At 36.7% G+C, this 23,204-nt stretch overlaps 2 protein-coding genes across 11 annotated transcripts in view; one reads left to right on the top strand and one right to left on the bottom strand.

Annotated features, from left to right (window-relative positions):
* Positions 1–1,002: 1,002 nt before the first annotated feature.
* Positions 1,003–15,282, bottom strand: LOC118264312 (uncharacterized). The gene is made up of 9 exons (XM_035576788.2): positions 15,159–15,282; positions 14,802–14,891; positions 13,218–13,329; positions 4,703–4,871; positions 3,888–4,076; positions 3,374–3,612; positions 3,055–3,261; positions 2,618–2,813; positions 1,003–2,149 (listed from the first exon to the last, which is right to left on the bottom strand). Exons 2-9 carry the CDS (start codon positions 14,886–14,888, stop codon positions 2,017–2,019), a joined length of 1,332 nt encoding a protein of 443 aa, XP_035432681.1. The 5' UTR covers positions 14,889–14,891; positions 15,159–15,282; the 3' UTR covers positions 1,003–2,016.
* Positions 15,283–18,324: 3,042 nt separating this feature from the next.
* LOC118261721 (protein furry) overlaps positions 18,325–23,204 on the top strand; it is an 87,684-nt gene continuing 82,804 nt past the window's right edge. For 5 of the 10 annotated variants that reach the window (XR_007707125.1, XM_035599746.2, XM_035573447.2 and 2 more), the window contains exons 1-8: positions 18,325–18,565; positions 20,467–20,518; positions 20,609–20,705; positions 21,723–21,947; positions 22,040–22,188; positions 22,278–22,477; positions 22,556–22,774; positions 23,014–23,137. Coding sequence is in view for 9 of the 10 variants with exons in the window: in XM_035599746.2 (XP_035455639.2) it covers positions 20,501–20,518; positions 20,609–20,705; positions 21,723–21,947; positions 22,040–22,188; positions 22,278–22,477; positions 22,556–22,774; positions 23,014–23,137 (1,032 nt within the window). In the remaining variant the exon portion in view is untranslated. Of the gene's footprint in view, positions 18,566–20,453; positions 20,519–20,608; positions 20,706–21,722; positions 21,948–22,039; positions 22,189–22,277; positions 22,478–22,555; positions 22,775–23,013; positions 23,138–23,204 lie in introns of all 10 variants that reach the window. The other 5 variants (XM_035575884.2, XM_035592117.2, XM_035584417.2 and 2 more) reach the window with 4 other exon arrangements.

Genomic DNA, 23,204 nt, shown 5'->3' with positions numbered 1-23,204 from the left:
CTGCTAAGGAGTGGAGGTCTTTACCGGGTATTATGTTATTGTTTATGTTTCCTGATAACCTGGATGTCTTAAAGGCCCGAGTAAATAGGTTGCTTATGGGCAGACGTAGAAGTACTCCATCGTTGGCCGCATCATCACTTACCACCACGCAAGATAGCGAGCAAACATTGACCCATCAAATATAAAAAATATATATAAAAATAAAAAGATCTTGTGACCATCGCGATCAAGGCAATAGGTCACATACCTATCTAAGCAGCACATTAATTGACGAAAATATGTAGGTCTGACGATAAAAAAAAACTTGTTTCATTTTTTTATAACACTCATAATGAGTTGAACTCGGTCATTACTGTGTCGAATCTAATTCCAAAAAAAGTCCCGGAATCATTATCGCAAAACTTATCTCGGCTACGTCATGACTGCTGCTGGAGTGGAGTGGGGGTAAAGAAGACACTCACATCACTATATGGATTGCCAAAGTCCAGTTAAGACCTGTGTGGCAATCTCGAAAACTGCAACGGCACGCCTTTTATCCCTGAAGGGGTAGGCAGAGGTGCACCTGCACATTACCGCACTTAATGCCACTGTAAAATGTACATCTACTTTTCCCCATTTGTGTTATAAGTCCTATGTAGAAAAGTAAGCCAAGTTCGAAGAATTGAATTCAAAACTCAATGTCAAATCCGCACTGTTCTTCAACGGGTGAAAAATGTGAAAGAGAGACACAAACGGCATCTCAAACCAAAATGTTCGTCACGAGAAACTTATACATATTAACGACACAGGCTCATTGTCCCTAGACCGTCTCAAAGTATAGTTATACAGTTATAGTTATATAGTTATTTTTATTTGTATAGCTACGTGAACCTGATCTAAACAGTGTTAGTGTGTACCATTCACATTAATTCTTTACCTCTTCAACAAATAGTAAAGTGTCTTAACAACAAATTATCACGTGGGTAAATGAGGAACTTACTAAACTATAAAATAACACAAAACTTTTAAACTTAATTTAAACCGTTTATTGAGCTATGATTTTTCATATTCTGAAGCGTAACAAAGCGAAACGATTGCAGATAACAGAGAATGAGTTAATAAACTTATTAGTACGAGATATTATGTTTGTTCTGTTTATTGTATTAGTATGGGCATACACCCGGCGTTTGTGCTGCAGTAAATGCGTTACGGTACGAAAGTGCAATGCACGTGCACACCTCTAGTGGCACGACAACATTTCCTTATGAAACAAGTTCATAAGAGGTTTGCACATAACGTGTATGTTCCAATTGATATTGCCTTAAGTCTACGACTTATCTAAGAATAAGAATTACAAACACAAGAAAAAGTAACAAAATATTATATTTACTACGAGAGAAAGCAGCGCCACGAACATGTTTCTACATTTTAACTCTTAACTAACTAGTAACAAAATAGTTTTATAGAGAAATTCTATAAATTCTGGATTATTACGAATGATAACTACGTAGTACATTATGTGGAGTTTATTTTATTTTTACAGGCACATGAAATATAAGAATTATAAAAGGTAAATGTCTCGATTTCATAAATGAAGCCGCAGCTGCGCTCGCGTGATACATCCAGCATTGCAGCCTTGCAGCAGTATCTATATCGAGTTGTGGTAGGGTTCATGAAGCCATGTTCTGAGGAGCCTCTTCCTCCCCCATACTTGATTAACAGACAATGTGTTTAAAAGTAAGTAGATACGTAAGTCTAGCCTAGTATGACATGGTTACTTATTACAATCTAGCAGCATTCTGTGACTCTTAGATTGGCTGACCAAGCGCTTAGTAAAATTACCTACTACTATGAGCGTTATAAATGCCTGGCAGGCCTGGATCAGGCCAAACTGTCGAGTCAGGAGAATGGTTTAACTAACAAATTTAACGGCAGCTCATTCTGACTAAAATTGCTCTCTTCAGGTATAAAAAATATTGCAAACTATACATATTGAAGTATATTTATTATAGAGCTACGTATAAGAATTGTGTGCGATCACAAGTAGCAGGGCACTGCCATCGACGTGCTGAAGATGGCTCCGAAGGCGCTGATGGACGCGGCCACGCCGCCCACGATGCCCAGCGCGATCACCTCGTAGCACACCATCTTCATCCAGCCAGGCGACTCGCTGTCATAACAATACACATATTATATTAATTATTGTAGTCATTAAAGATTATTGCTTCAAATAATATCTAAAGAATAAGCAACTTAGGCCTAAAACAGAAAGTCTGAACGAGACGTATCAACACATTAGTAACGTCTCTCGGACAATATTTCCGACACGCTGTGTACTCAGTAACTATGAAACACAAACATGATTATTAAAAAACGATTAGTTTCTTAAAAGTCAGTTGTTTCTTATTCGTGTATATCGAAAAAAAATTTTTTTTTTGTATGTGTTGAAGATTTATCTTCCTGAGAGGTATATGTTCTGTATGAAAGTGGCCGTAGACAAGCCACAGAAGTGAAAAAGCCAGAAGAAAGAGTCGTTGCATTAACTGTAAATCAACGCAGCGTTTTGAGCCTGGATTCATAAATTGTTCAACTAAGAATTTCACTCATTAAAAGTTTTGGCTAAAGTAAAGATACTCACATGGCTGTCTGTCCCTCAGGGACGGGCTGGTTCACGAGCTGGAGGTAGCAGACAGAAGGCAGGATGTAGGTGAGCAGGGCAATGGTGGTGGCTCCGATCAGGGCCAGGATCGTGTAGAACCGTGGGATACTCTCGCCGATGAAGAGTAGAGCCAGCATTATAGACACGCGCACGGCCATGCGCCATCCAACAGAATCTGATGAATAAATTATGTACTCGTATATAAACAATATTAAGTACTCCCAATATTTCTTGTACACTTATATCCGAATACTCAAAAGCTACTCAATTTTAGGACGCTCTCAAAACTAGTTTTGTCCCTATCAATTCCTTATAAAATGACAGAGATAGCACGATATTTAAGTACAATTTAAAAATGAGTAGCATTTCAGTATTCGGGCGTTATTCTTATCGATCACAAGAAACTCGTAACGAACCTCTGGGTACTTTGTACAATTCCTCAACCTCCTGGCAGACGGGGTTGATGATGATAATGAAGGCGGCCAACAAGTGGATGGCCATCAGCACGTTAGCAGCCAGCGTGAGGGGGGTGGCGGCCATGGAGAGGGCCACGTTGGGGAGCACGCGCTCGCCAAACACCGCGTAACCACCGATGGCGATCAACAGGTACAGGATTAGCACAGCTGGAGACAATACCAATAACATGAAGGTCAGTACAGAACCACCTAATAAACGTATTAAAATGCTACCGGTGACTTCGTAGACGTTTAATATATTTTTCCAACTAAAACTCACCAAGGAAACCGTACTGCAAACTCTTGCCAAACTTGGTTTTGTCCGCCATATCATTCTGGATGGTGGGGAAGGTGGAGGCTCCTCCGAAAGCGAACATGAGGGTTCCCATCGCAAGGAAGAAGTCCATGAAGCCGTGGATGCCGTAGCGGTAGGTGAATGGTGAGGCTTCGTTCATCATCTCGATGAAGTACAAGATGCAGGCGACCACGGAGGAGCCGAAGGCAAGAAGACCCATCAAACTGGAAGAGTTAATATTATTTTTTATGCACATGCTCCATTTACTTTTAGAAATTTTTAAACTGACATGGTCACTCACACTATCATTAGAACTTGTGACGGGATATTTACCATGTTTATTTATGTGTATGAACTTAGTTCATCCGTGATCACGGCGCTTGCAACAGTGCCGAAATATTGGGAACTCATGGACATATCCCGATCCCCGTGTCAAGTTCTAATGATAGTGTTACTTCTTGAAGATCAAATACCGTATAATTTTCTCAAAATGACTTACTGAAAATCTTTAGGCGTTCCGAAGAAGAGCAGCGGAGTCATGGCGCCGACGACGATGAGGTACCAGGTACAGATGGTGAGGGAAGGCACGAGGGAGAGCAGCACCGCCTCGATGATCTGCGCAGCCAGCAGCAAGTACACCACGGAGGCACCGAACAGGGTCACGATCATGGCCATCGATACCACCACACTGAGAAACAATGAGAATGAGAACAATGAGATGAGAATGACGTTAAACCATAGCTGGCGCTATAAATGATGGTAGCAGTTCAAACTAGCTCGTTTGCTTGTGGATTGTACCCACTGTTAATCATAATAAAGGATAGCGGCTCGACATAATATTTTACATAGCATAATAGTGTAAGTGTTGTGTGGGTAGGCAGAGGTGCACATTACGGTACATTGTGTCCGAAAGTCTCATGTAATAGCCATAGAGGGGTGGCATATGCTGGGCACAATTCCAGACTCCGATTCCGACTCCAGAAAATTTCTCAGTAGTAGCACTACTGAGAAATTGTCGAAAAACCGTAAAAGGCCTAGTACTTTTCCCGACCCGGGAATCGAACCCGAGACCCCCAGTCATGCAGTCGCACTTGCAACCACTCGACCAACGAGACTTTCAAAAGACAAAACAGACGTTGACTCTCAAAAGATTAAAAAAAAAATTAACCGTATTCGTGTCGGCTTCAATTAAAGTTAAAAACAATCAAAGGAAATTATTGCTTCAAGGTTAAGGTTTTTATGGCATTATACTTATTATATGTTAAGGTAACATACCCCAAAAATATTCTTACAATAATAAACTCAAATGAATACCTCCAGGCCTTGCCGAGCGACTGTTCCACGATGATCGCGTAAGGGTTCCTCTTGCGAGACCTCATCTCTGGGTCCCGGGCCTCCAGTATGGACCAGCAGTCACCCAACCTCTTGCCACTGAATGCGGCCATCAAGCAGACCAGAATGATGATCGGCACTCCAACCCATCCTGCAATCACAATACATTAGCAATTAATTAATAAAGTAAACACCAAATATTATTTCTAATGTTGCATGCCAGATTTATTCAATACTAGTTGATACCCGCAACTTTCCTCATGTGGGTTACTAACAATGCGACGTTTTTTTCTAAAATAAAAGTAGCCTAAGTTACTCCTTAGTACATCAGCTACCTTACAATCAAATTACTATTAGATTTTTTTTCAAAATCGGTCCGGCCGTTTTAGAGATTAGCCGGAACAGACAGATAGACAGACAAAAAATGTAAAAAAAATTCTGTCACTGTAAAAAAAATGTCATTTTGTAAATGAATGTTGTTTGTTTTTTCTTCTTTCTTTATTTCATTAAAATAATCGAACCCTTTGTAGCCGTAATAATTAAATACGTAATAATAGCTTTAACTTTTATATCTGTTATAGTTATGCAATAAATATAAGGATATTGACCTTACACTATGTTCACAAATCTATACATATAATAAAATCGTAGAAAAGTGCTGTCTGTACATTGAAAATTAAAATAAAAAAAATAGCAGGGGTTATTGTTATGTCGATGTCGAACCCAAAAATGTAATTAACTTTTTTTTGTCTGTTTGTCTGTTTGTCTGTTTGTCTGTTTGTCTGTTCGTCTGTGCGCGCTAATCTCAGAAACGGCTGATCCGAGTTGGATGCGGTTTTCACGAATATATTGTGGGATGCTTAAATTTACATTTAGTGTTTGTTTCATGTCAATCGGTTCATAAATAAAAAAGTTATGTCAAATTAAAGAATAACGTCGAACATTCTATGCTTATACCATTAATCTCCGCAACTATTTGACGGATTTGGTTGAAATTTGGTACAGATATAGTTTAGAACTTTTTTATTTGTTTTCTATCGTTTTTATTATTAGTATTTGTTGGGTATCGGCCGAGCGCTTCGGTACTGTTGTGGAAATAGTGTACTATAAGTCGTATGATTATTTGTCTGCAGTGGTCCTGCTGTTTCGTATATTCTGAATTGGTTTCGTTGTATTTGTCTATTAAAAAGTTTATTTGTTGGGTTTTCCTGGTTAAATTATTTAACGTAGGTTTAGTTTGATATCGATTATTAGTAGTTACTGTAGTTAGTTTGTTTAATAAAATTGTAAGTCTATAATTTATAAGTTAATTAGATTTAAGTCGTTTCTTTTAATTTATTTAGTTTAAGCTTGGTTTGGCTTGGTATTATAGCATTGAGGATAGGTTGTAATATAATTTCTTTTTTAATTGTTATAAATTCGTAATTCGTAGCTTTCTTGAATTCTTTAGTTTTAAGTTAGTTTTCATCTTAAGTTCGGAAAGATTATAATATTTCTTTAGTTTAAGTCCGTTTTTAAACTATTTTTTCAATGCCCTAAGTGAGTATACATCTATTAAATTCAAACGCAGAGCTCATTATGTTGATTTTTGAGGAGTTCCCTAGAATATCTTCCACATCTCATTTTTGAAGAGATCCCGCGAAATCGGGAACTATGTGGTTAAAACCAAAAATTGCCGGAAGTCACTATTCCACACGAACGAAGTCGCGGGCTATAATAAATCAGGGGCCTTAGTCTGCTATTACAATTGTGTCAGAATGGTCGATCACTGAGCAGTGCGAGAGGGACGGAGGTATACAACCTTCATAGCTCCGTCCCTCTCGCACTGCTCAGTGATCGACCATTCTGACACAATTGTAATAGCAGACTAAGGCCCCTGAGAAGGGTCAATTCTGTTCATTGAAAATATAGAAAAAATAAATAGCAGGGTGTTACTGGATCGATACCAAACCCAAATATGTGATTATAATTTTTTTGTCTGTCTGTCTATATATGTTCAGGCATCACGTGAAAACTAACGGTTTGATTTCGATGAAACTTGGTATAATTAACTTATTATCCTGGACATAAAATAGGTTACTTTTTATCCTGGAAAAATACGTAGAAAAAATCTTTATTTTTCAGTTTTATTCTGCTCAACAGCAGTAGCTCAATTTATAGAGGGATCTCCTTAATTATTATGGGCCTTGCCGTATTTGGGTCCAATAGATATTTATAAGATGTCATTTTCACAGTTACTCAAAATGGAGAAATAAAACTTCCACGCGAAGACCGACATCCGCGCGGACGGAGTCGCGGGCAGAAGCTAGTAAGTATAATAATATCACAGAACCTTTTATACGCGTTAGTTTATTAGTAGACCACAAGGTCAGATTTGTAACACGAATCAAATGTCTAATTATACCAACGTATTGGTCGAACGATGGAAAAATGCACAAAAAGTAGTAGAACCAGTTTGATAATTGGACGAGTATATGGCCGGTGATGGCTACATCTGTGGCCACTGACCACAGGCGGAGGGACCGTGGCTATCTAGCTGGGAGACGTGTGACAAGTGTGAAACACAATACCGTCCCGTTTGAAGGCCGCTAGCTCTAGTCATACGAAATCATAGCTATTTGATATTACTTTTCTGTTTGTTACAGCTCAGTGAATATCTCTGAATATTATTATATTTTATTTGTTTACCTACTAATGGAATAATAATTACAGTGTCAATAACGAGCCTGATTAGTTGGTTGAATGGTGGCAACCCGACTGCTGAGCAAAGATCTACTCAATATAGTATTAATAGTATTTTGAAATAGGGACTGTGGAATAATAATCTACAAATGAAGATGTGAAGTTTTTTTTTAAGTTGCCTCATATTAGGATTTCTCCTGTATCGTGGGTGCATTTACAAACATACAAGTTTACATATACATGACACCCAGACACGGAACAATAATTTATGGATCACACAAAGAGTTGCTCCGTGCGGTAATCGAACCCGCTACACGTTGCACGGCAGCCGGTTGCCCAGCCAGTGCGCCAACCGTGCAGTCAAAAAGTTTTGTATCAGCCATGATAAAACACATTATGTTATGCCGCCTACGAATGTTGAGTAGTATGGATGATATAGGTACAAGTAACTGCTAAGTAGTACATGTACATACATGCTAATTATCTTAAGAAATTGTTATACTATTTTTTAAATCACGAATCTTTCGATAGTAACACAAAATATGAAATTCCTATATAGGTAGCCAAAATAGATAAACATAATGATAATAAACATTTGGGAGAGCAATCACAAGTTGCGAGGCAGGAGAGATACATAATACATAACGTTGGAGACCTTGAACCCGCTACTTATCTCGTATGCTGATGATCTTAGCATTTGCATTGATATCATATCATGCAGCCATAAAATACCATATTCGAGTTTGGTGTCTGAAAATATATTTATATATGGAAATATCACTAGAGTTAGTTACCAAGGTCAACCCAATTTATACAACCTGATATTGTTTTTCGTGATAAACATCGAGACGGACAGCTGCAAAGTTTAAATATTAAAATAAGCAATTCATTGCTTTGATAAATATTTTTTATAAATTCAACTACCGTGTTGTCTCGAGTCTCGACTTACTGCCCATATCAATATTTAGATTAAGATCGAATTTTGACATTAGTTTTAAAATGTTCTGTCAAAATTGAAAATCCATACAAATATATTGGATTAAGATCCTTAATTTAAATGGCAGCTACAGACTTTGCAGGAAACTGTGAAGGTATTTATAATTTGGCGACAGTATTTAGGAAAGCAGTCATTATAATATTATTATAGCTGCGCATGGCTCCGCTAGAGCATCCGAAAGTCTTACTGCCGCACTCAGAGAAACTTAATGATTACTTAAACTACTCCTTAGTAACGATTTGTTGCTAAAACAATTGCTAGAGACTGGGTTAAGTAACAATTAAATAACTCTGAGTACGGCGATTAGTATTTATTCCTCCTAATTCATTTTGTAAACGACAAAACGCGTATGTATATTTTTTGTACACGCGATTAAATCAACTGGCATTATAAATTGATAAGTAGAATTCTGACAATCAAGACTCGACTTAATAGCTTTGTTTTTAAAGATAACGTTAAGTAATATTTTATCTCTCACTCGCTCTCTCTCTCTCTCTCGCTCCTTCTACAACTTGTAAAATATTTAGATTGGTCCTGAATTCCTGATACATAGAAGTGATCAGTCGAGATTTCTAATAATAAACAATGCGTGGTGGGGCCAGATCTCATCGGTATCAGATTTCGTTCGCAAATTATGCAAATGTGGAGTAATCTTATCAGATGATCAGAGATGGCTGTTGATAGCGGACTGAAGGTGACGATCGTTAGGCGGACGCGAGTCTCACACATAGACACTTAAGCATACACATCTATAGAGCCATCAGACCACCACAGATGGGGCCCATTGGGGCCTGATCCGGAGTTGCGGACTACCTAACGGGTTTACCGGGGCTCCGGTTCGAAAAGCAGGAGTAGGAACGGGGTGGTTTTTAGTCAGTAAGAGTCTAACACTCCCTCTCGCCTCACCCAAGACGAGAGAAATCAATGGATGATTTTCCCCAGCCAAAAAAAAAGCATACACATCTATAATATCTATCTAAAGTATTAACTACACTAACACCGACGAAACTAGAGGAAGGAATGTTTTCAAATATTTTAGCATAATAAAATTATTAGCTAAGGAGATTCTAGATCCTTTACGACTTCACTCATAATTATACAAGTTCGATCTTAAACAAAATATTTGAATTAAGATCGATTTATTTCGATTTCGACCGTTTCCACTGATACTAAGCTATGTAGCTGTGTGATAAGATGTGTTATGAAGATGCACCGCTGAAAAGTAGCTGTACAAGGAAGATCATCTAGTATGCGATGGAGAGAGCGATAGTAGGGAAGCCATTCATAGCACGCATCTTTCCATATAAAAAAATAGCTTAGCTGAGTCGGTTTCCACCCGTGCTAAACTATGTGTACCAATATGATTGGTGGAAGCCAAACGGTGGAAAAGCACTCTAAACGTGTACCATCAGGTAGCCATTACATAATAAAACATCTGCCTTAAATATGCACTATGCATACTCAATAGGTAATTAATTTCTATTTCCTATAACAATATATAAATATAATATAATATTGACGTACGGTTACCTAGTTAGCACGTCAGAGGTACAAGCGGATGCGAGATCTCCAAGTTTTGACGCACATTTATACATCTCTGAATATACAAATTTGACTATTTCTATTTCAAAATACATTTAAATTCTTATAATATGGACTGGCATTGGACACACACGTCATAAGTGCTATTTTAATATTTTTGATAGATAGAATAGATATGCACAATACTGGATAGAGCCATGTTAATGAGTTGATCTGCGTCAAATGATATAATGATCACCTGATCGGTAGCTAATTCGATTCCAGAAGTGAATAAATCAAGTTAACCGCCGTACTCAGTGTCATTTATTTGTTACTTAACCCAGACCTTAGCAATTGTTTTCGATACAAAATGGTTACTAAGGAATAGTTTAATTAATTATCAAATGTCTCTGAGTGCGACCATTAGTTTTTTAGTGATATCTGTCTGACTAAATTAAAATTATGAAATACTAACTTCAGTCAGCGGCTTCGCCCGCATTCCTGTGGTATAAAAAACCTATGTCCTATTCCAGACAACAATCTACACCTATTCAAAATTTCACCATTTTGTGTGAGCCGACATGAAGGAGTAACAAACATATAAACTTATGGCTTACTTAACTTACAAGAGTGTGTTGTATTTAGATTACGAATTGGGAGCTTGCTTCTGAACCTTTCAGTGTATCTAATAAGTTTGGGAACAGAAAATGCACCTGTGTTTGCTAATACATTTGTGCAGGGGCTCCGGGGCAGGTCTATTAGAGGATCCGGTGCCTCTCACATGTGCTGACGACGGTAACCAGCGTAGTTTTAGTAATTAGAAGACCCGGTGCCCTTTACTGGTGCTGACAGTGGCCACCAGGGTAACTTTAGTGAGGTAAAATATCAACACCCTAGTCTTTCTCTTCAAAAAACTAGGGTAATTTTAAAGATTTCCCTCTCATAAAAATAATAAAATATATTACCAAACCTCTTCCATAGTTTAATAAATTAATCTGTTGATAGTGTCCCTGTGGCACAAATTGTTTATAAAGTTTACCGAACTCGTTTAACCTACAAAGTGACAACATGACAAAAATCTTGTATAAACTTTATATTTCGTTAATGTATGGAATTTTGTTAGTTAAAAGAACTCGGTCTCTCGCAGTAGCCGAGGTATCTAAACAAGTTCTGTTACATAAAGTTAATCGTAAAAATAATATACTGCTTTATATATCTACCTACCTACTAATATTGTGTGACAAAAACTTGGATTCGAGCACCGAAATGGAATGCGAGGTGACGCGACATATGCTCATTTACAAGCATTAATATTTAACATGATTATTATTATAAAAATAACGTATTTTTATTATAACTGTCTTGAGACATAGTAAATTAATTTTAAATCACGGTTTACGTGGTACATTATTGGATAAAAGCTTTTCTAGTTTCGAGTCACAAAGGACTCATCGTGAGCAGCGTGCGCAGACGGAGCGACATCGCCCAGCCTATGTCTGGCTACCTCAGTGACTCGAAACTAGTAGAGCTTTTCTCCATTAATGTACGTTTGTAAACCATGACTTTTAGTTAAAATAAGGTAATTGAGTTAATAGGTACTACATGCTAAGTGCCAATGAATAAAAAATACAGTATAACAAATGCCAATGTTCCGCGTAATGGAATCGTTAGTAAAAAAGTTTTTAATGATGTTATTAATTAGCGTGTCATTAAAACTGGTCCTAATAACTGGTTACGTAATTAAAGCTCAGCCCATAAAGAAATTGATTAGATAAAGTGGAAAAGTTATTATTATGTCAAGATTGTATCATTTACCGTTCCTGTTACTCCAAGAATAAGAAAAAAAAATTAGCAATCAAAACACAACATGAATATCTGATTGTTTAAATTGTAAGTAAGAAGCTACCGAATACAATAAATAACAAGCTTTAAAAAAAACTAACAACACGTCCTTATTATCAGTACGAGTTTGTTTTACGTTGAACGAAAACGAAACCTTCAGCGCTCTGATTGGCTAGCACGAATAAACCAACCGATCAGAGCACCGAACGCAGTCTCTTTTCGAACTCGATTAATGTTAAAAAATCTCGTACTATGCCCTCAGGAGAAATGGACCTAACTAAATAATGAGCTCAAACTAAACACATCGTTACAATTTCAAGATTTCATTGACCACCTTCCAATTCAATCATCAGACCAGGTAGGTTTTTCATCAAATCAAACTTTCGAAGTGAACTCGATCGTCTTCTCGCCCGTCATAGATCGAGATTATTCTCACAACCAATGACACGGCGTGACGGCGAACTGCGATCGAGCAATTTGATCTCTCGAATTGAAAGTTACAGAATAAGCTATTTTTGAGGGGGATGGATGATTTCTGCCAAGACGGGACGGAGTGTCAGACTTACAGACTAAAACCACCCCGTTCCTTCTCCTGCTTTGAGCCCAACAGTTCAATTGTATGTACCATAATATACATATCATAGTCACCTATCAACACATAATTGTGAGTTTTACGTCAATACATGAATTATATGGTGTGTGTAACTCTATAATTCCAAACCCTAGATCTACTTAGTTCGCTATGAGACGATCCAAAAAAAATCGTCTTAAAAATCGTTTAGTTTGATAAGTCTACGTATACATTATACCGACACTAACACTACGCATGTGTTATCTTTTAAAACAATATTACATTTGCGTGGGCAGATAATTAATTCAGTTAGAGACTTAAAAACTAAAAGCGTTTGGTTTTTGTAAGCAATGGAAAATCCATTAAATCATTTATGTACTACTAAAAATCTATTTATCACTAATACTTATGTGCTAAGCAACATTATTAAGTTTAAATACAGACACGAAAACCATGTGAATGAATAATTAGATCAATTGTCAGAGACGTCTTTGAGTACCCTATCTACAAAAATAAGTATAAAGATTATATCAGGTTAAGCAACACAAAATACATATGGACACTATTGTATGAAATACTTACACATACTTATACATTACACTTATTTTGTCAGTTCCTAGGATCTGATAATTACGTAAAATGTAAACTGAATGTATTCAGCTGAATCTCAAAATCAAGCTAAGCTGCATATCAGTTATATTTGGGAATTTGGGCTATTCTCGGTTATCGCATTAGCCAGCATGTCATTAATAACTTGTTCTTGAAGAAGGTTTCACAGACTCTTCCCAAGAACTAGGAACAATGTATCACCAATAAACTAGGGAACAAAGACCGCGCCAGCTATTTAACGCTCAGCAATATGAGGATTGGCATCGAAATCTTACCGGTTTTGACGAGGGCTCGTGGCAGTGCCAGCACTCCACTGCCAGCCATCTCTCCTGCAATCAGGATGGATGTCTGCTGCATCGTAAGACCCTGGCGCTCCCCATCTCCGTCCTGCCATACAAATACACAACATTACCAACCAATATACATATTAACTGCTGTATTTAAGTGATTATCGGTGATTTGCTTACTAGAGATAGTTTTTTGACATAAGCTCCATACAAAATGTGTCATAATTCTACCTCTGGTAGGCAAATTTACCGATAGGTAGGTTATTAGAATTGGCCGTAACTGTGTCAGTTACTATCAGCACTCATCTTAGCGCATCACACAAGAGATTCTTATTATCATTTCAAATTGCCTTCTTGTATTGTAGGTACTATAAAAACAAGGCGTCTTTATGCTTGTATCGGACTGACCAAAAATTGTATCCAGTAAATATGGCGCAATAGGTTGTTAACATAATTGACATTTTGATGGTGGGCAGAAACACGAACGTGTATACTGTATAGTTATAGGCCACCGCGATAGTTATATTATAAAAACATATTTTTTTTTTATTTTAGATATGGATCGAACGTGAGAATGTCTAGTAGGATTATAAAATATGTAATATCTAATAACTAATTAATGCATTTTTTATTATAGATAATATTGTTATGTAAAAATCTGAGAGCTTTTTATTTAAATGTCAAACTAATAAATTAAGTGAGCAAAACTAGATTATTTTTTAATCTTGTATCTTTATTGTCTTGCTAATGTCGCAGCTGTTATATTTATACAATGGAAATATAAGATGTGGCGTTAATTCTAATATTGAGGTTATCTACTTAAAACATGTTTCAAAACAAGTTACGGTTACATTGCGCAATCGGATGAGTTCAGAAAATACTTCCCGCGTAGACGCGTTATTAAATCAGGTATTTCTAATACGAATACTAGGTAATACTAATAATATCACTATTAATAATTCGTATTGTTGTATAGAATTCTATTTTTTGATACTATGGTATCATGCAGTCAATTAGCAACTTTATAAAGATATTTAATAATACCTGAGCAGCTTTACTAATGAGGCATAAACATAGAATTGATTATAAAAACATGAGAGAAACCTCACATTGTAAAATGATGGGATGTTGTTACAAAATCATGTCACAGAATGAGACTGAATTAAAAGGAAACTCATATCAGAGTAAAGTAATTTCTAAACAAATAAACACAGGAATAGGCACAACAGTTGATTAGGCTTCTCTGTCTGTTTGTACAGCGAGTAAAACGTAAATACTTAAGATATTTTTGTTTGCTGAGCGCAAGATACAGATTCATTCGCATGTAGGTGCTCCTATTACAGTAAAGAGATATCTTAGTAACTTCTCAACATCATGGAATTGTTTTCAAAAAGATGAATGCTACGAAATGATGTTTAAAACTATATTAGTTTCTAAGGGAAATCGGTAGAAAAATGTTAATGACGCGTGTGACTTAATCGAATGGTGCCCTTCCACGGATCGGTTACACAGAGTCGGCCCTTCAACCGATGACCTCGCCGTGAAGCAACTACAACTTGAAGTAAGGCTCACCTTCTTGCCCACCAGCGGTGTGGTCTCCGTCGCATTGCCGCTGCTGGCGCTCGCTGTCGCCTTCGATTCCAATCCTTTCTTCGACATTTTCTACAACAAATTACTTAAAATATTATATTTATAAAACCACTGCCTCAACCGGAGCCACCCACACGTGTCTCTGTCTACTAGATCTCTGCCGGGTACCTACAGGAACCGGTTATACCAAAATAATTCCCAACGACGATATCTTTTCAATTGAACAGAGTAAAAGGGACGATTTGTTCAATTAGGTGTGGGTCAGATATCCTGTGTGTCAATAAGCTGGTCACAAGTGGCCAGTGGCTCGGATCGTGTCGTCGTACGGCTTCTACTCACGGTGGTGTCGCGGCTCTCGCACGACCGGCCGACGCGACTGTGTCCACTAAACTGTTGTTGCCAACTACCAACAGTATCAACTCGTCAGGTAACTTGAAATATTTCCGTAGCAAGCCTGCTCTAAATATGAACTTTATTAGTTTCACATTAGAGGTCATTATAGTCACCGTTGTCTAATGGCTGATGCCTCGTTTGAATGTTAAGGTAATTCGTTGATGTTTGACTGGTGGGACTGATGTGGAGGCCCATTAAAGATTGCTCAATAATTGAAATATTTAATAATGATATTCGTTTTAATACTTTTTTAATAATTTCGACTGGTTCAGCTAAGGAATTTTTAAGATATTATTCAAATAATAATTATAATGAATTTATTAATGCGCGTCACCATCATGGTCTTAATACTAGATCACAATTTGTTTAATTCTTGTTTGTGTATGTTTATTACCTAAACAGATAACAACAGCTGAAAAAGAACGTTTTTTTAAGAGAGGTGGGGGGGGGGGCAATCAATGGCTTCTTCCGCCTTGGGTGACTTGAGGCGAGAGGGAGTGTCAGACTGTTACTGACTAAAAACCACCCCGTTCGTACACCTGCTCTTGGAACAATCGAACCGAAGCCTCGGTAACCCGTTAAGTCGTCTGCGGCGCCATATCGTGAATCAGCCCTACTGGGCCCCATCTGTGGTGGTCTGATGGCTGAAGGAAGCGGGATAAAATTTGGAATAGGGATAGAATTTGCTAGGTCTGGAAAAAAAACACAGGAATTTAAGCAATACCGTTAGCTCAAGCTAGTTCTTGAAACTTGAGAATCCCACTTTAAGACAGATAAACGCGAGACCCTATATTTGGCAGTGACTTCTGATTACCGGACCAATGAACAATACTCACCTACATGTATGATCATGTTTGTTTGACTTCCTTTTTCCTTCATATTCTTCTTCATGTAAATATCTGAGTATATGTATAGTGATACAAGTAGTAGTTAAAACAGTCGATAGATACTCCGTACCAGCTGCTTGTTGATTTTCGAATCTCTCCTTGATGAAAACACCTGTCAACCAACCAGCTACTGAAGCATTCTTTTAGCGTACCTACATAGTAAATGTGTTGCGGATACTGAGCTCTAAAATCTCTGTAATTATTGTTATTTAATAGTTGAATATTGTATAGGTAGGTACCTTTTCGATTTAAAACTTTTACAGTAGATATGTGTAAAATCAAGCTTAGTAGCGTGCTATTGCCTATTTGAGAGGAGGTCTATAGGTATGTCCTGAGTCCTGACGGTGGTACGAAATCGTGTGATGATGATATCAGGGACCATTTTCATTACTCTCAGTATCTCCACCTTAACTTCAATCGCCACCATCTTTAAATCCATCACTTCCATAAGATTAATAAGTGAAATCAGTTCAAAGTGCCCAAAATCTTAACATAACTATAATCTTTTAGGTAAAATATTGCTATACCTACATTGTAGGCGCCTAAAACTATACGCAGGCAACCGCCGAACCTGAAACTGTAAGCATTGTATAGCAAATAGATTTATTCCTTGCCTACAGGGGGCTGTTTATTGTATGCTTAGCTTACATGTTATTCGTAGAGTAACAGGTGAAAAGGAGGTCTTTTTAAGGTTTCACCTCTAATGGGTGCAGCTTTGACTACTCCATCATGGATTAAAAGTGTAATACGATGTCTTTTTATATTAAAACCTATATATATTTACATGAGCAGGTACGATGTAAGTAATTAGGTAGATATAACTTTACCTATCTACTTAGGAAATTTAGATATTTCCAAAACGTAGGTATGCCTTTACAAAGGAATACATTTCCCCTGAATATAAGTATCTATATGGTAAATGAATACAAGTGACCGTGCTCGTTGCAATAGCTAAGGCACAGGAGACATATTCATTACACGAAGGAAGCATATTTATTATTCAGAAGTATATTAAAAGCGCATTTTTAACGACCATAGCGCCTGCATTGGCGTACCTAATATAAAAAGTCAATCAGAACGCGCTGGAGAGGCCTAGCATGTATTGTACCTATGTATATTAAAATGATTTTGTCCGCGGACACGTAGTCACAAAGTCAGTGAATGTATTACCTATACGTTTATAGAATTTCAGAAGAATACTCTGTGCTGCGCTTCCCCATTAATTAGCGCATTTAAATATAATTATAAGGTAAATAAATAGTTTCGCATCGTAGGTATATACTTTCGACAAAAGTTGTCAAAAATGAATCATATGACTTTAAATTACCACAGAGTTCTATTTATTATTCCCCTATACTTATTATACTCTTTGATTTTTATTATTTTCACCCCACCTACGTCTACTGCTCTAGTTGATAAAAAAGGTTTTAATTGTTTGTAGCAAAGCATTGGCGCATAGTTTTAGAATGCTTCTCCACTCCATCAGAGGTGTGCTATGTACCTAGTTATGCTGCGAGGATACCTATACCTAATAGCTAAGCTGTGAAACTATGCCACCGTTTCTACTGATACTAAGCTATGTAATGGTGCAAGTAGGTAAGTTGTGCCGTGGAGATGCGCCGCTGCAAATTAGCTGCATGAGGAAGATACACAATTTAAACTGCACTGTTAAATCGTAAGGTCTGTAACTAGTACCTAAGGCACGTTACAATCTAGATGGGGACTTTTGACACTTTATTCCTAAAGGTGATCTTCTGTTCGACCTATTATACCTACTCTTTAAGGTGATCCCAAAAGACCCCAGCAAAATGTAGCTCTTCTTTAACTTTTATATCGTTTTGTTAGGAACAAAGAAGTCATTGCCCTCAATGTGCCGTCTATGACATCGATGATTCAAATAGACACTGGTAAAATAGTAGTTAATAAAATAGCTAAATTAATAGCAAAACGTCCTTGGAAACTTTTATCATTGAAATAACGGAATAATTTATTTGATCATCAGCCACGATTCACCAAAATATTTATAGTAACAAAAAATACAACTATATCACAAATTGTTATTTTTCATAAACATACAAAAAGCTATTATTTGTAATTTTTCGTGAAATAGTGAATATCTAACGTAAGTAATTTACTTGCATGGAACGGAACGCAAAAACTTACCATCGGGCGATCCGCATAGACAATATAAACCGACCAATTTACATGGTCGTTGTTATCATAGAAAATGGTATACGGGAGTGACTTTTAATATTAGTTACAGCATAATTAAATTAGTAATGCAAAATAAAATGTCAATATAGTAAATTTTGCTTTTGCTTGATGTCTGCCTGGTTGATAAAAGATTATTATCGGATTACTGTTTCTCATTAAAGTTTGGTAAAAGAAAGATTATTTTTCAATAACAGCAGACATCCTTTGCGTTTTACAAAAAATCGTCGCATCAAAGCAGTGCAACTCATAAAGGTAATTTTGCTTGTTTCTTCTACTTTGTATTTAATACGCTTATTTAAAGGTTCAAGTTATTGAACTCTACAGAAAATTACACAGTTTTGTCATGCGATTTCATTTGTGCTTTAGTTTGCCTTTAGATATTGACCAAACGTATTTAGAGTTCCACATATTTTGTCAATCAATATTCATTATTTAGTAGGTATATTTCTCCTATCTTTTTATTGATTCATAATAGGTATCTACTTATATTGTTGTTGTGCGTTTATGATTTACCCATCATACTGATGTAGGCTATATGAATTATAGAGTTACCTATGTTCTATACATCATGCAGTAATGTCTTTATAGGGCAAAGCAACATTTAGGAAGTGAAATATCCTCAAAAAGGTTTGTTTATAAATCCTATCTGCTTGTCTCCAGGATTTCAAACTCAAAAATAACTATCAGTCACAGTTTATTTTAGTCTAGATGATATGGTATAGGCTGAGTCAAAAAATCCTGTCACCTTAGCTTGTCATGATGATGAAATCAGACCCATTTTCCAAACATAGACTTGTGATATTGGGTTTTAATTTTTACTTGTACAGGATATCATTAGATTATCATGTTGAAAGTTGAAAGTATAATCCTCTGCAGCAGCAAACTGTGCATAATATGTTATATCATAATATGCTTTTGTCATTCTATTGCTACAGACAAGAACAGACTACAGATAGTAGTTTGTATCATGTTAAAGACAACAAACAAAGGAAATAAATGAAACTGCTTTTTTATGATGTTGTTTCCAATTAACAACCCAATTCATGATGATTTTTGTGTGATGGATATATAAGTTTGTTTTCTCAACATGACTGTAGCTAGAATAGGTTAAAATACTGCAAATACTCATGATTTGTAACTGCTAATAAATATACTTATATCTAAACACTTTAATGTATAAATCTGAAGAGAGTGTTTGTTTGAATGCGCTAATCTTTGGAATTAATGGTCTGATTTGAAAAATATTTTTGTGTCCATTTATCAAGGTAGATTATAGGCTATAAAACATCACTCTCTGATCAATAGGAGCCAAGCAGACTGTGTAAAACTGCACGGAAGTAGCTTGTTATGCAACCACAGACCGTGATTTAGAACAGCTGTGACTAATATCAGTATAGTAAATGGGTCATCACTGTACAAAGAGTGATGGCTGCCCTATCTAAAATATGTGTTTGTTTGCACTTGAGTACTTGCGTTAGTTGGCAGCAATAAAATTATCTTATTAGTTTCAATACCACATTTTTGTCGGACCAGATATTATAATGTCACACCAATGTACATGGCTTGAGCTTAATCATATCATTTGCATGGCGATTGTCTCATTTTATGTTATTTTGTTTTAAACAAAACAAGTCTCAATATAGATTTAGTAAAGGAATTGTATTGAAAACTTATTTTCACTGGACTAATTTCCTTGTTATATAAACTTGGCATTTTATGGCAAGTTATTGAACTTGTAGCGATCTTGACATAAAACAAAATGAATTATTAATTTGTTTGGTCAAACCCTTTCAATATTTTTTATATACTAGATACTGCTTCTACAACAGTTCCCAAATTCTAGTTACATAAGTTTCTTGTCACTGTAACATTCAAGGATTTCAAGGTTATTAGGATAATGCTTCTAAAATATGTACAATGTACTTAGGTTTATAGTAATCCACTGTTTTCCCCGTAAATGTTTCATACAGAAACTGCCTATTATGTTGTGCACACCATTGAATGCTTTTGCGAATGTCACATGGCCATTCTAATGACAGCTATATTTACAAATGTTATGTTTTATTGTGTAGCTATTGTCTTACATTTCTAAGAGCAGTCTTAGAAATTAAAATAAAGCAAATTGTTATAAAAAATAAAGTGTTTTGTTTTAGGAATGATGTGAGAAGATGATTGATTCAAGACCAAATGTTAGAAAATAATAAGGTAATTACTTATTATATTCATAATATTGTGACTATCACATACTCCGCTATATGAATATGTTGGTAAGTTTATGTGATATTTATGATACAGGAACGTCTTACGAGGGAAATCATCAGGATGATGACATCAGAAGAATCGGACTCCCAGAGCACAATAATATCGGAGACACACAATGAAGATGTTTCAGGTGAGTGCGCTACTTCCGCCCTATTGACAATTTATAATCACATACCTTTAACATATATGTAATTAAGTGTGTGTATAGTTACATTAAAATTAAATATGGTTCTGTTTTCTTATAAAGCTATTATGTACTCATTCTCTTGATGCCCTTATCAAACGAAGAAACAATGCAATAAATTTGTAAGTAAGCAAGCACTTACATATCAAAATTATAAAAGCTAAGAAGTAACTTGTATTGTTTTGTGTGCTTACAGACATTTTTAACACTTTTTAGACCAAAAATGAAAAAAAATATGAATTAAATTTGTAAAATGTAAACACCTTTCTTTCTTGCAAATCACAAATTATTATATTATGCAAGGCAACAAGAATATTACACTTTTAACATACAAACATAAAATTATGTAGCATATAATTACATATATGTAATTATGTACTATGTGTGTGTATAGTTACATTAAAATTAAATATGGTTCTGTTTTCTTATAAAGCTATTATGTACTCATTCTCTTGATGCCCTTATCAAACGAAGAAACAATGCAATAAATTTGTAAGTAAGCAAGCACTTACATATCAAAATTATAAAAGCTAAGAAGTAACTTGTATTGTTTTGTGTGCTTACAGACATTTTTAACACTTTTTAGACCAAAAATGAAAAAAAATAATAATTAAATTTGTAAAATGTAAACACCTTTCTTTCTTGCAAATCACAAATTATTATATTATGCAAGGCAACAAGAATATTACACTTTTAACATACAAACATAAAACTATGTAGTATGTATAATTTAAAACATTCATGGAACGTTTAGAGGTGGCCAAACCTTTAGTTATGTTAAGTGTTTAACTGGGATTGTGGCTCAGAAAGCACAGTGCGCTAGTATGTATACATGACAATAGTTCCCGTGTATTGTTTTAACTCAACAAACTGGTAGCTTTACGTTTATTTTTACATTTCGTTTTCTAAGCAGAATAATAGGTAGTAAACTTTATTGTTCTAATTTAATGTACCTAATTCCAGCCTCGGGCACCGAAGACGCACCGTCGTCCATGGTGTCCGAGAGCGAAGCGGAGTCCGAAGGCAGCGTGCTGTCGGAGGCGCGACACGAGGCTGAGCCGTTCACTTTCTTCAGTGACGCCAGCAATGAGATGCTTGGTTCCGTGCACGAGAGGCCATTGCACCCATTCACTGACTGGAGATCATTGTCTGCCTCCGGAGGGTGTGCTGGTTATGTAAATACTAGAGGTCAGTTCCCCATAACGTTTTCTTATAACCAATAGGTTTTCTCATTTTATTGATTCATAGAGTTATGTGACAAAATATTGTGTACTCAACAGGCTCAATGCTCCCTTGGGGAGGACATAAGGGGCCAGTGCCGCCTGCTGACAACGACCTCCGCCCTGGCGAGTTCGTTATGAGGTTGCTCTTCACAGAGTTTACTGTGCAGGCTGAAAGGAAGATGGAAGCTGTAATGGCTGAACCACTGGTATAAATCACACATTTTATTAAACCACCTGAAGTACTTAAACAAAGTCAAGATGGTTGCTTCCATTAATAACCTAATTAATTTTAAAGGAAAAGCCGCTAGCCAAAACCCTGCAACGTGGTGAAGATCCTCAGTTGGACCAGATACTGCAGGCGTTCGGCACAGTTGCTGAACATTGCTTGCCTTCCTTACTGCGCGCACTCTTCGGGTGGCTGGAGCGGCAGATGGCTGATTCACCTCAACTTAGTGAGCAAGCAAAGAAACCCCACCAAGACCTTAGAAATAAAAGGTATGTGTGAACTGAAGATGCGAATGCTCGTTAATATTATATGGTTTCAACTACAGAAATGGTATTGTTGTTTGTCAGTAGTATTATCTACATAGTGTCGGGCAGCGGCGCCGGCACCGAGACGGTGGAGCGCAGCAGCGAGGAGCTGCAGGCGGAGCGGCGGGACCTGGCCGTGGAGTTCTTGTTCTGCCTGGCGCTCATCGAGGTGTTGAAGCAGCTGCCCTTCCACCCCGGACACGAGGACCTCGTGCAGTACATCGAGAATGTGGCCTTCAAGCGATTTAACTACAAAGAAGGGTATGTTGTATGATATAGCTACATTAAATACTGCTGTACAACGCCATATCCTGTCATATCCGTCATATCTCTTCGGACATAATAGTTATCTTATGTATTTTACTCTCATAATATCTTATGAATCTTAGTAATAGGCATTTTGTTTTTTCTCTTTAAGTACGAATCCTAAAATGACCTTCCTATTTCGCAGGTCTTATTTCTTATACAGGAGTAACAATTATTATCATAATTATGTGCAGGTTGCAGTCAAATCCTAACGCTGCTAACGTGCACTTGATAGCAGACTTGTACGCCGAGGTGGTGGCAGTACTAGCGCAGTCCCGATTCGCGTCTGTCAAGAAGCGCTTCACAGCTGAACTAAAGGTAACCTGCTCTGAGGGTCAGGTTTTGTCTACCATTGCAAACAAACAAAGATAGACAAGTTTTATTA

This window comes from Spodoptera frugiperda, chromosome 25, assembly GCF_023101765.2.
Source record: "Spodoptera frugiperda isolate SF20-4 chromosome 25, AGI-APGP_CSIRO_Sfru_2.0, whole genome shotgun sequence".
Lineage (NCBI taxonomy): Eukaryota > Metazoa > Arthropoda > Insecta > Lepidoptera > Noctuidae > Spodoptera > Spodoptera frugiperda.
The sequence above is the reverse complement of the archived record's forward strand: the minus strand, read 5'-3'. Positions and strand labels throughout refer to the sequence as shown.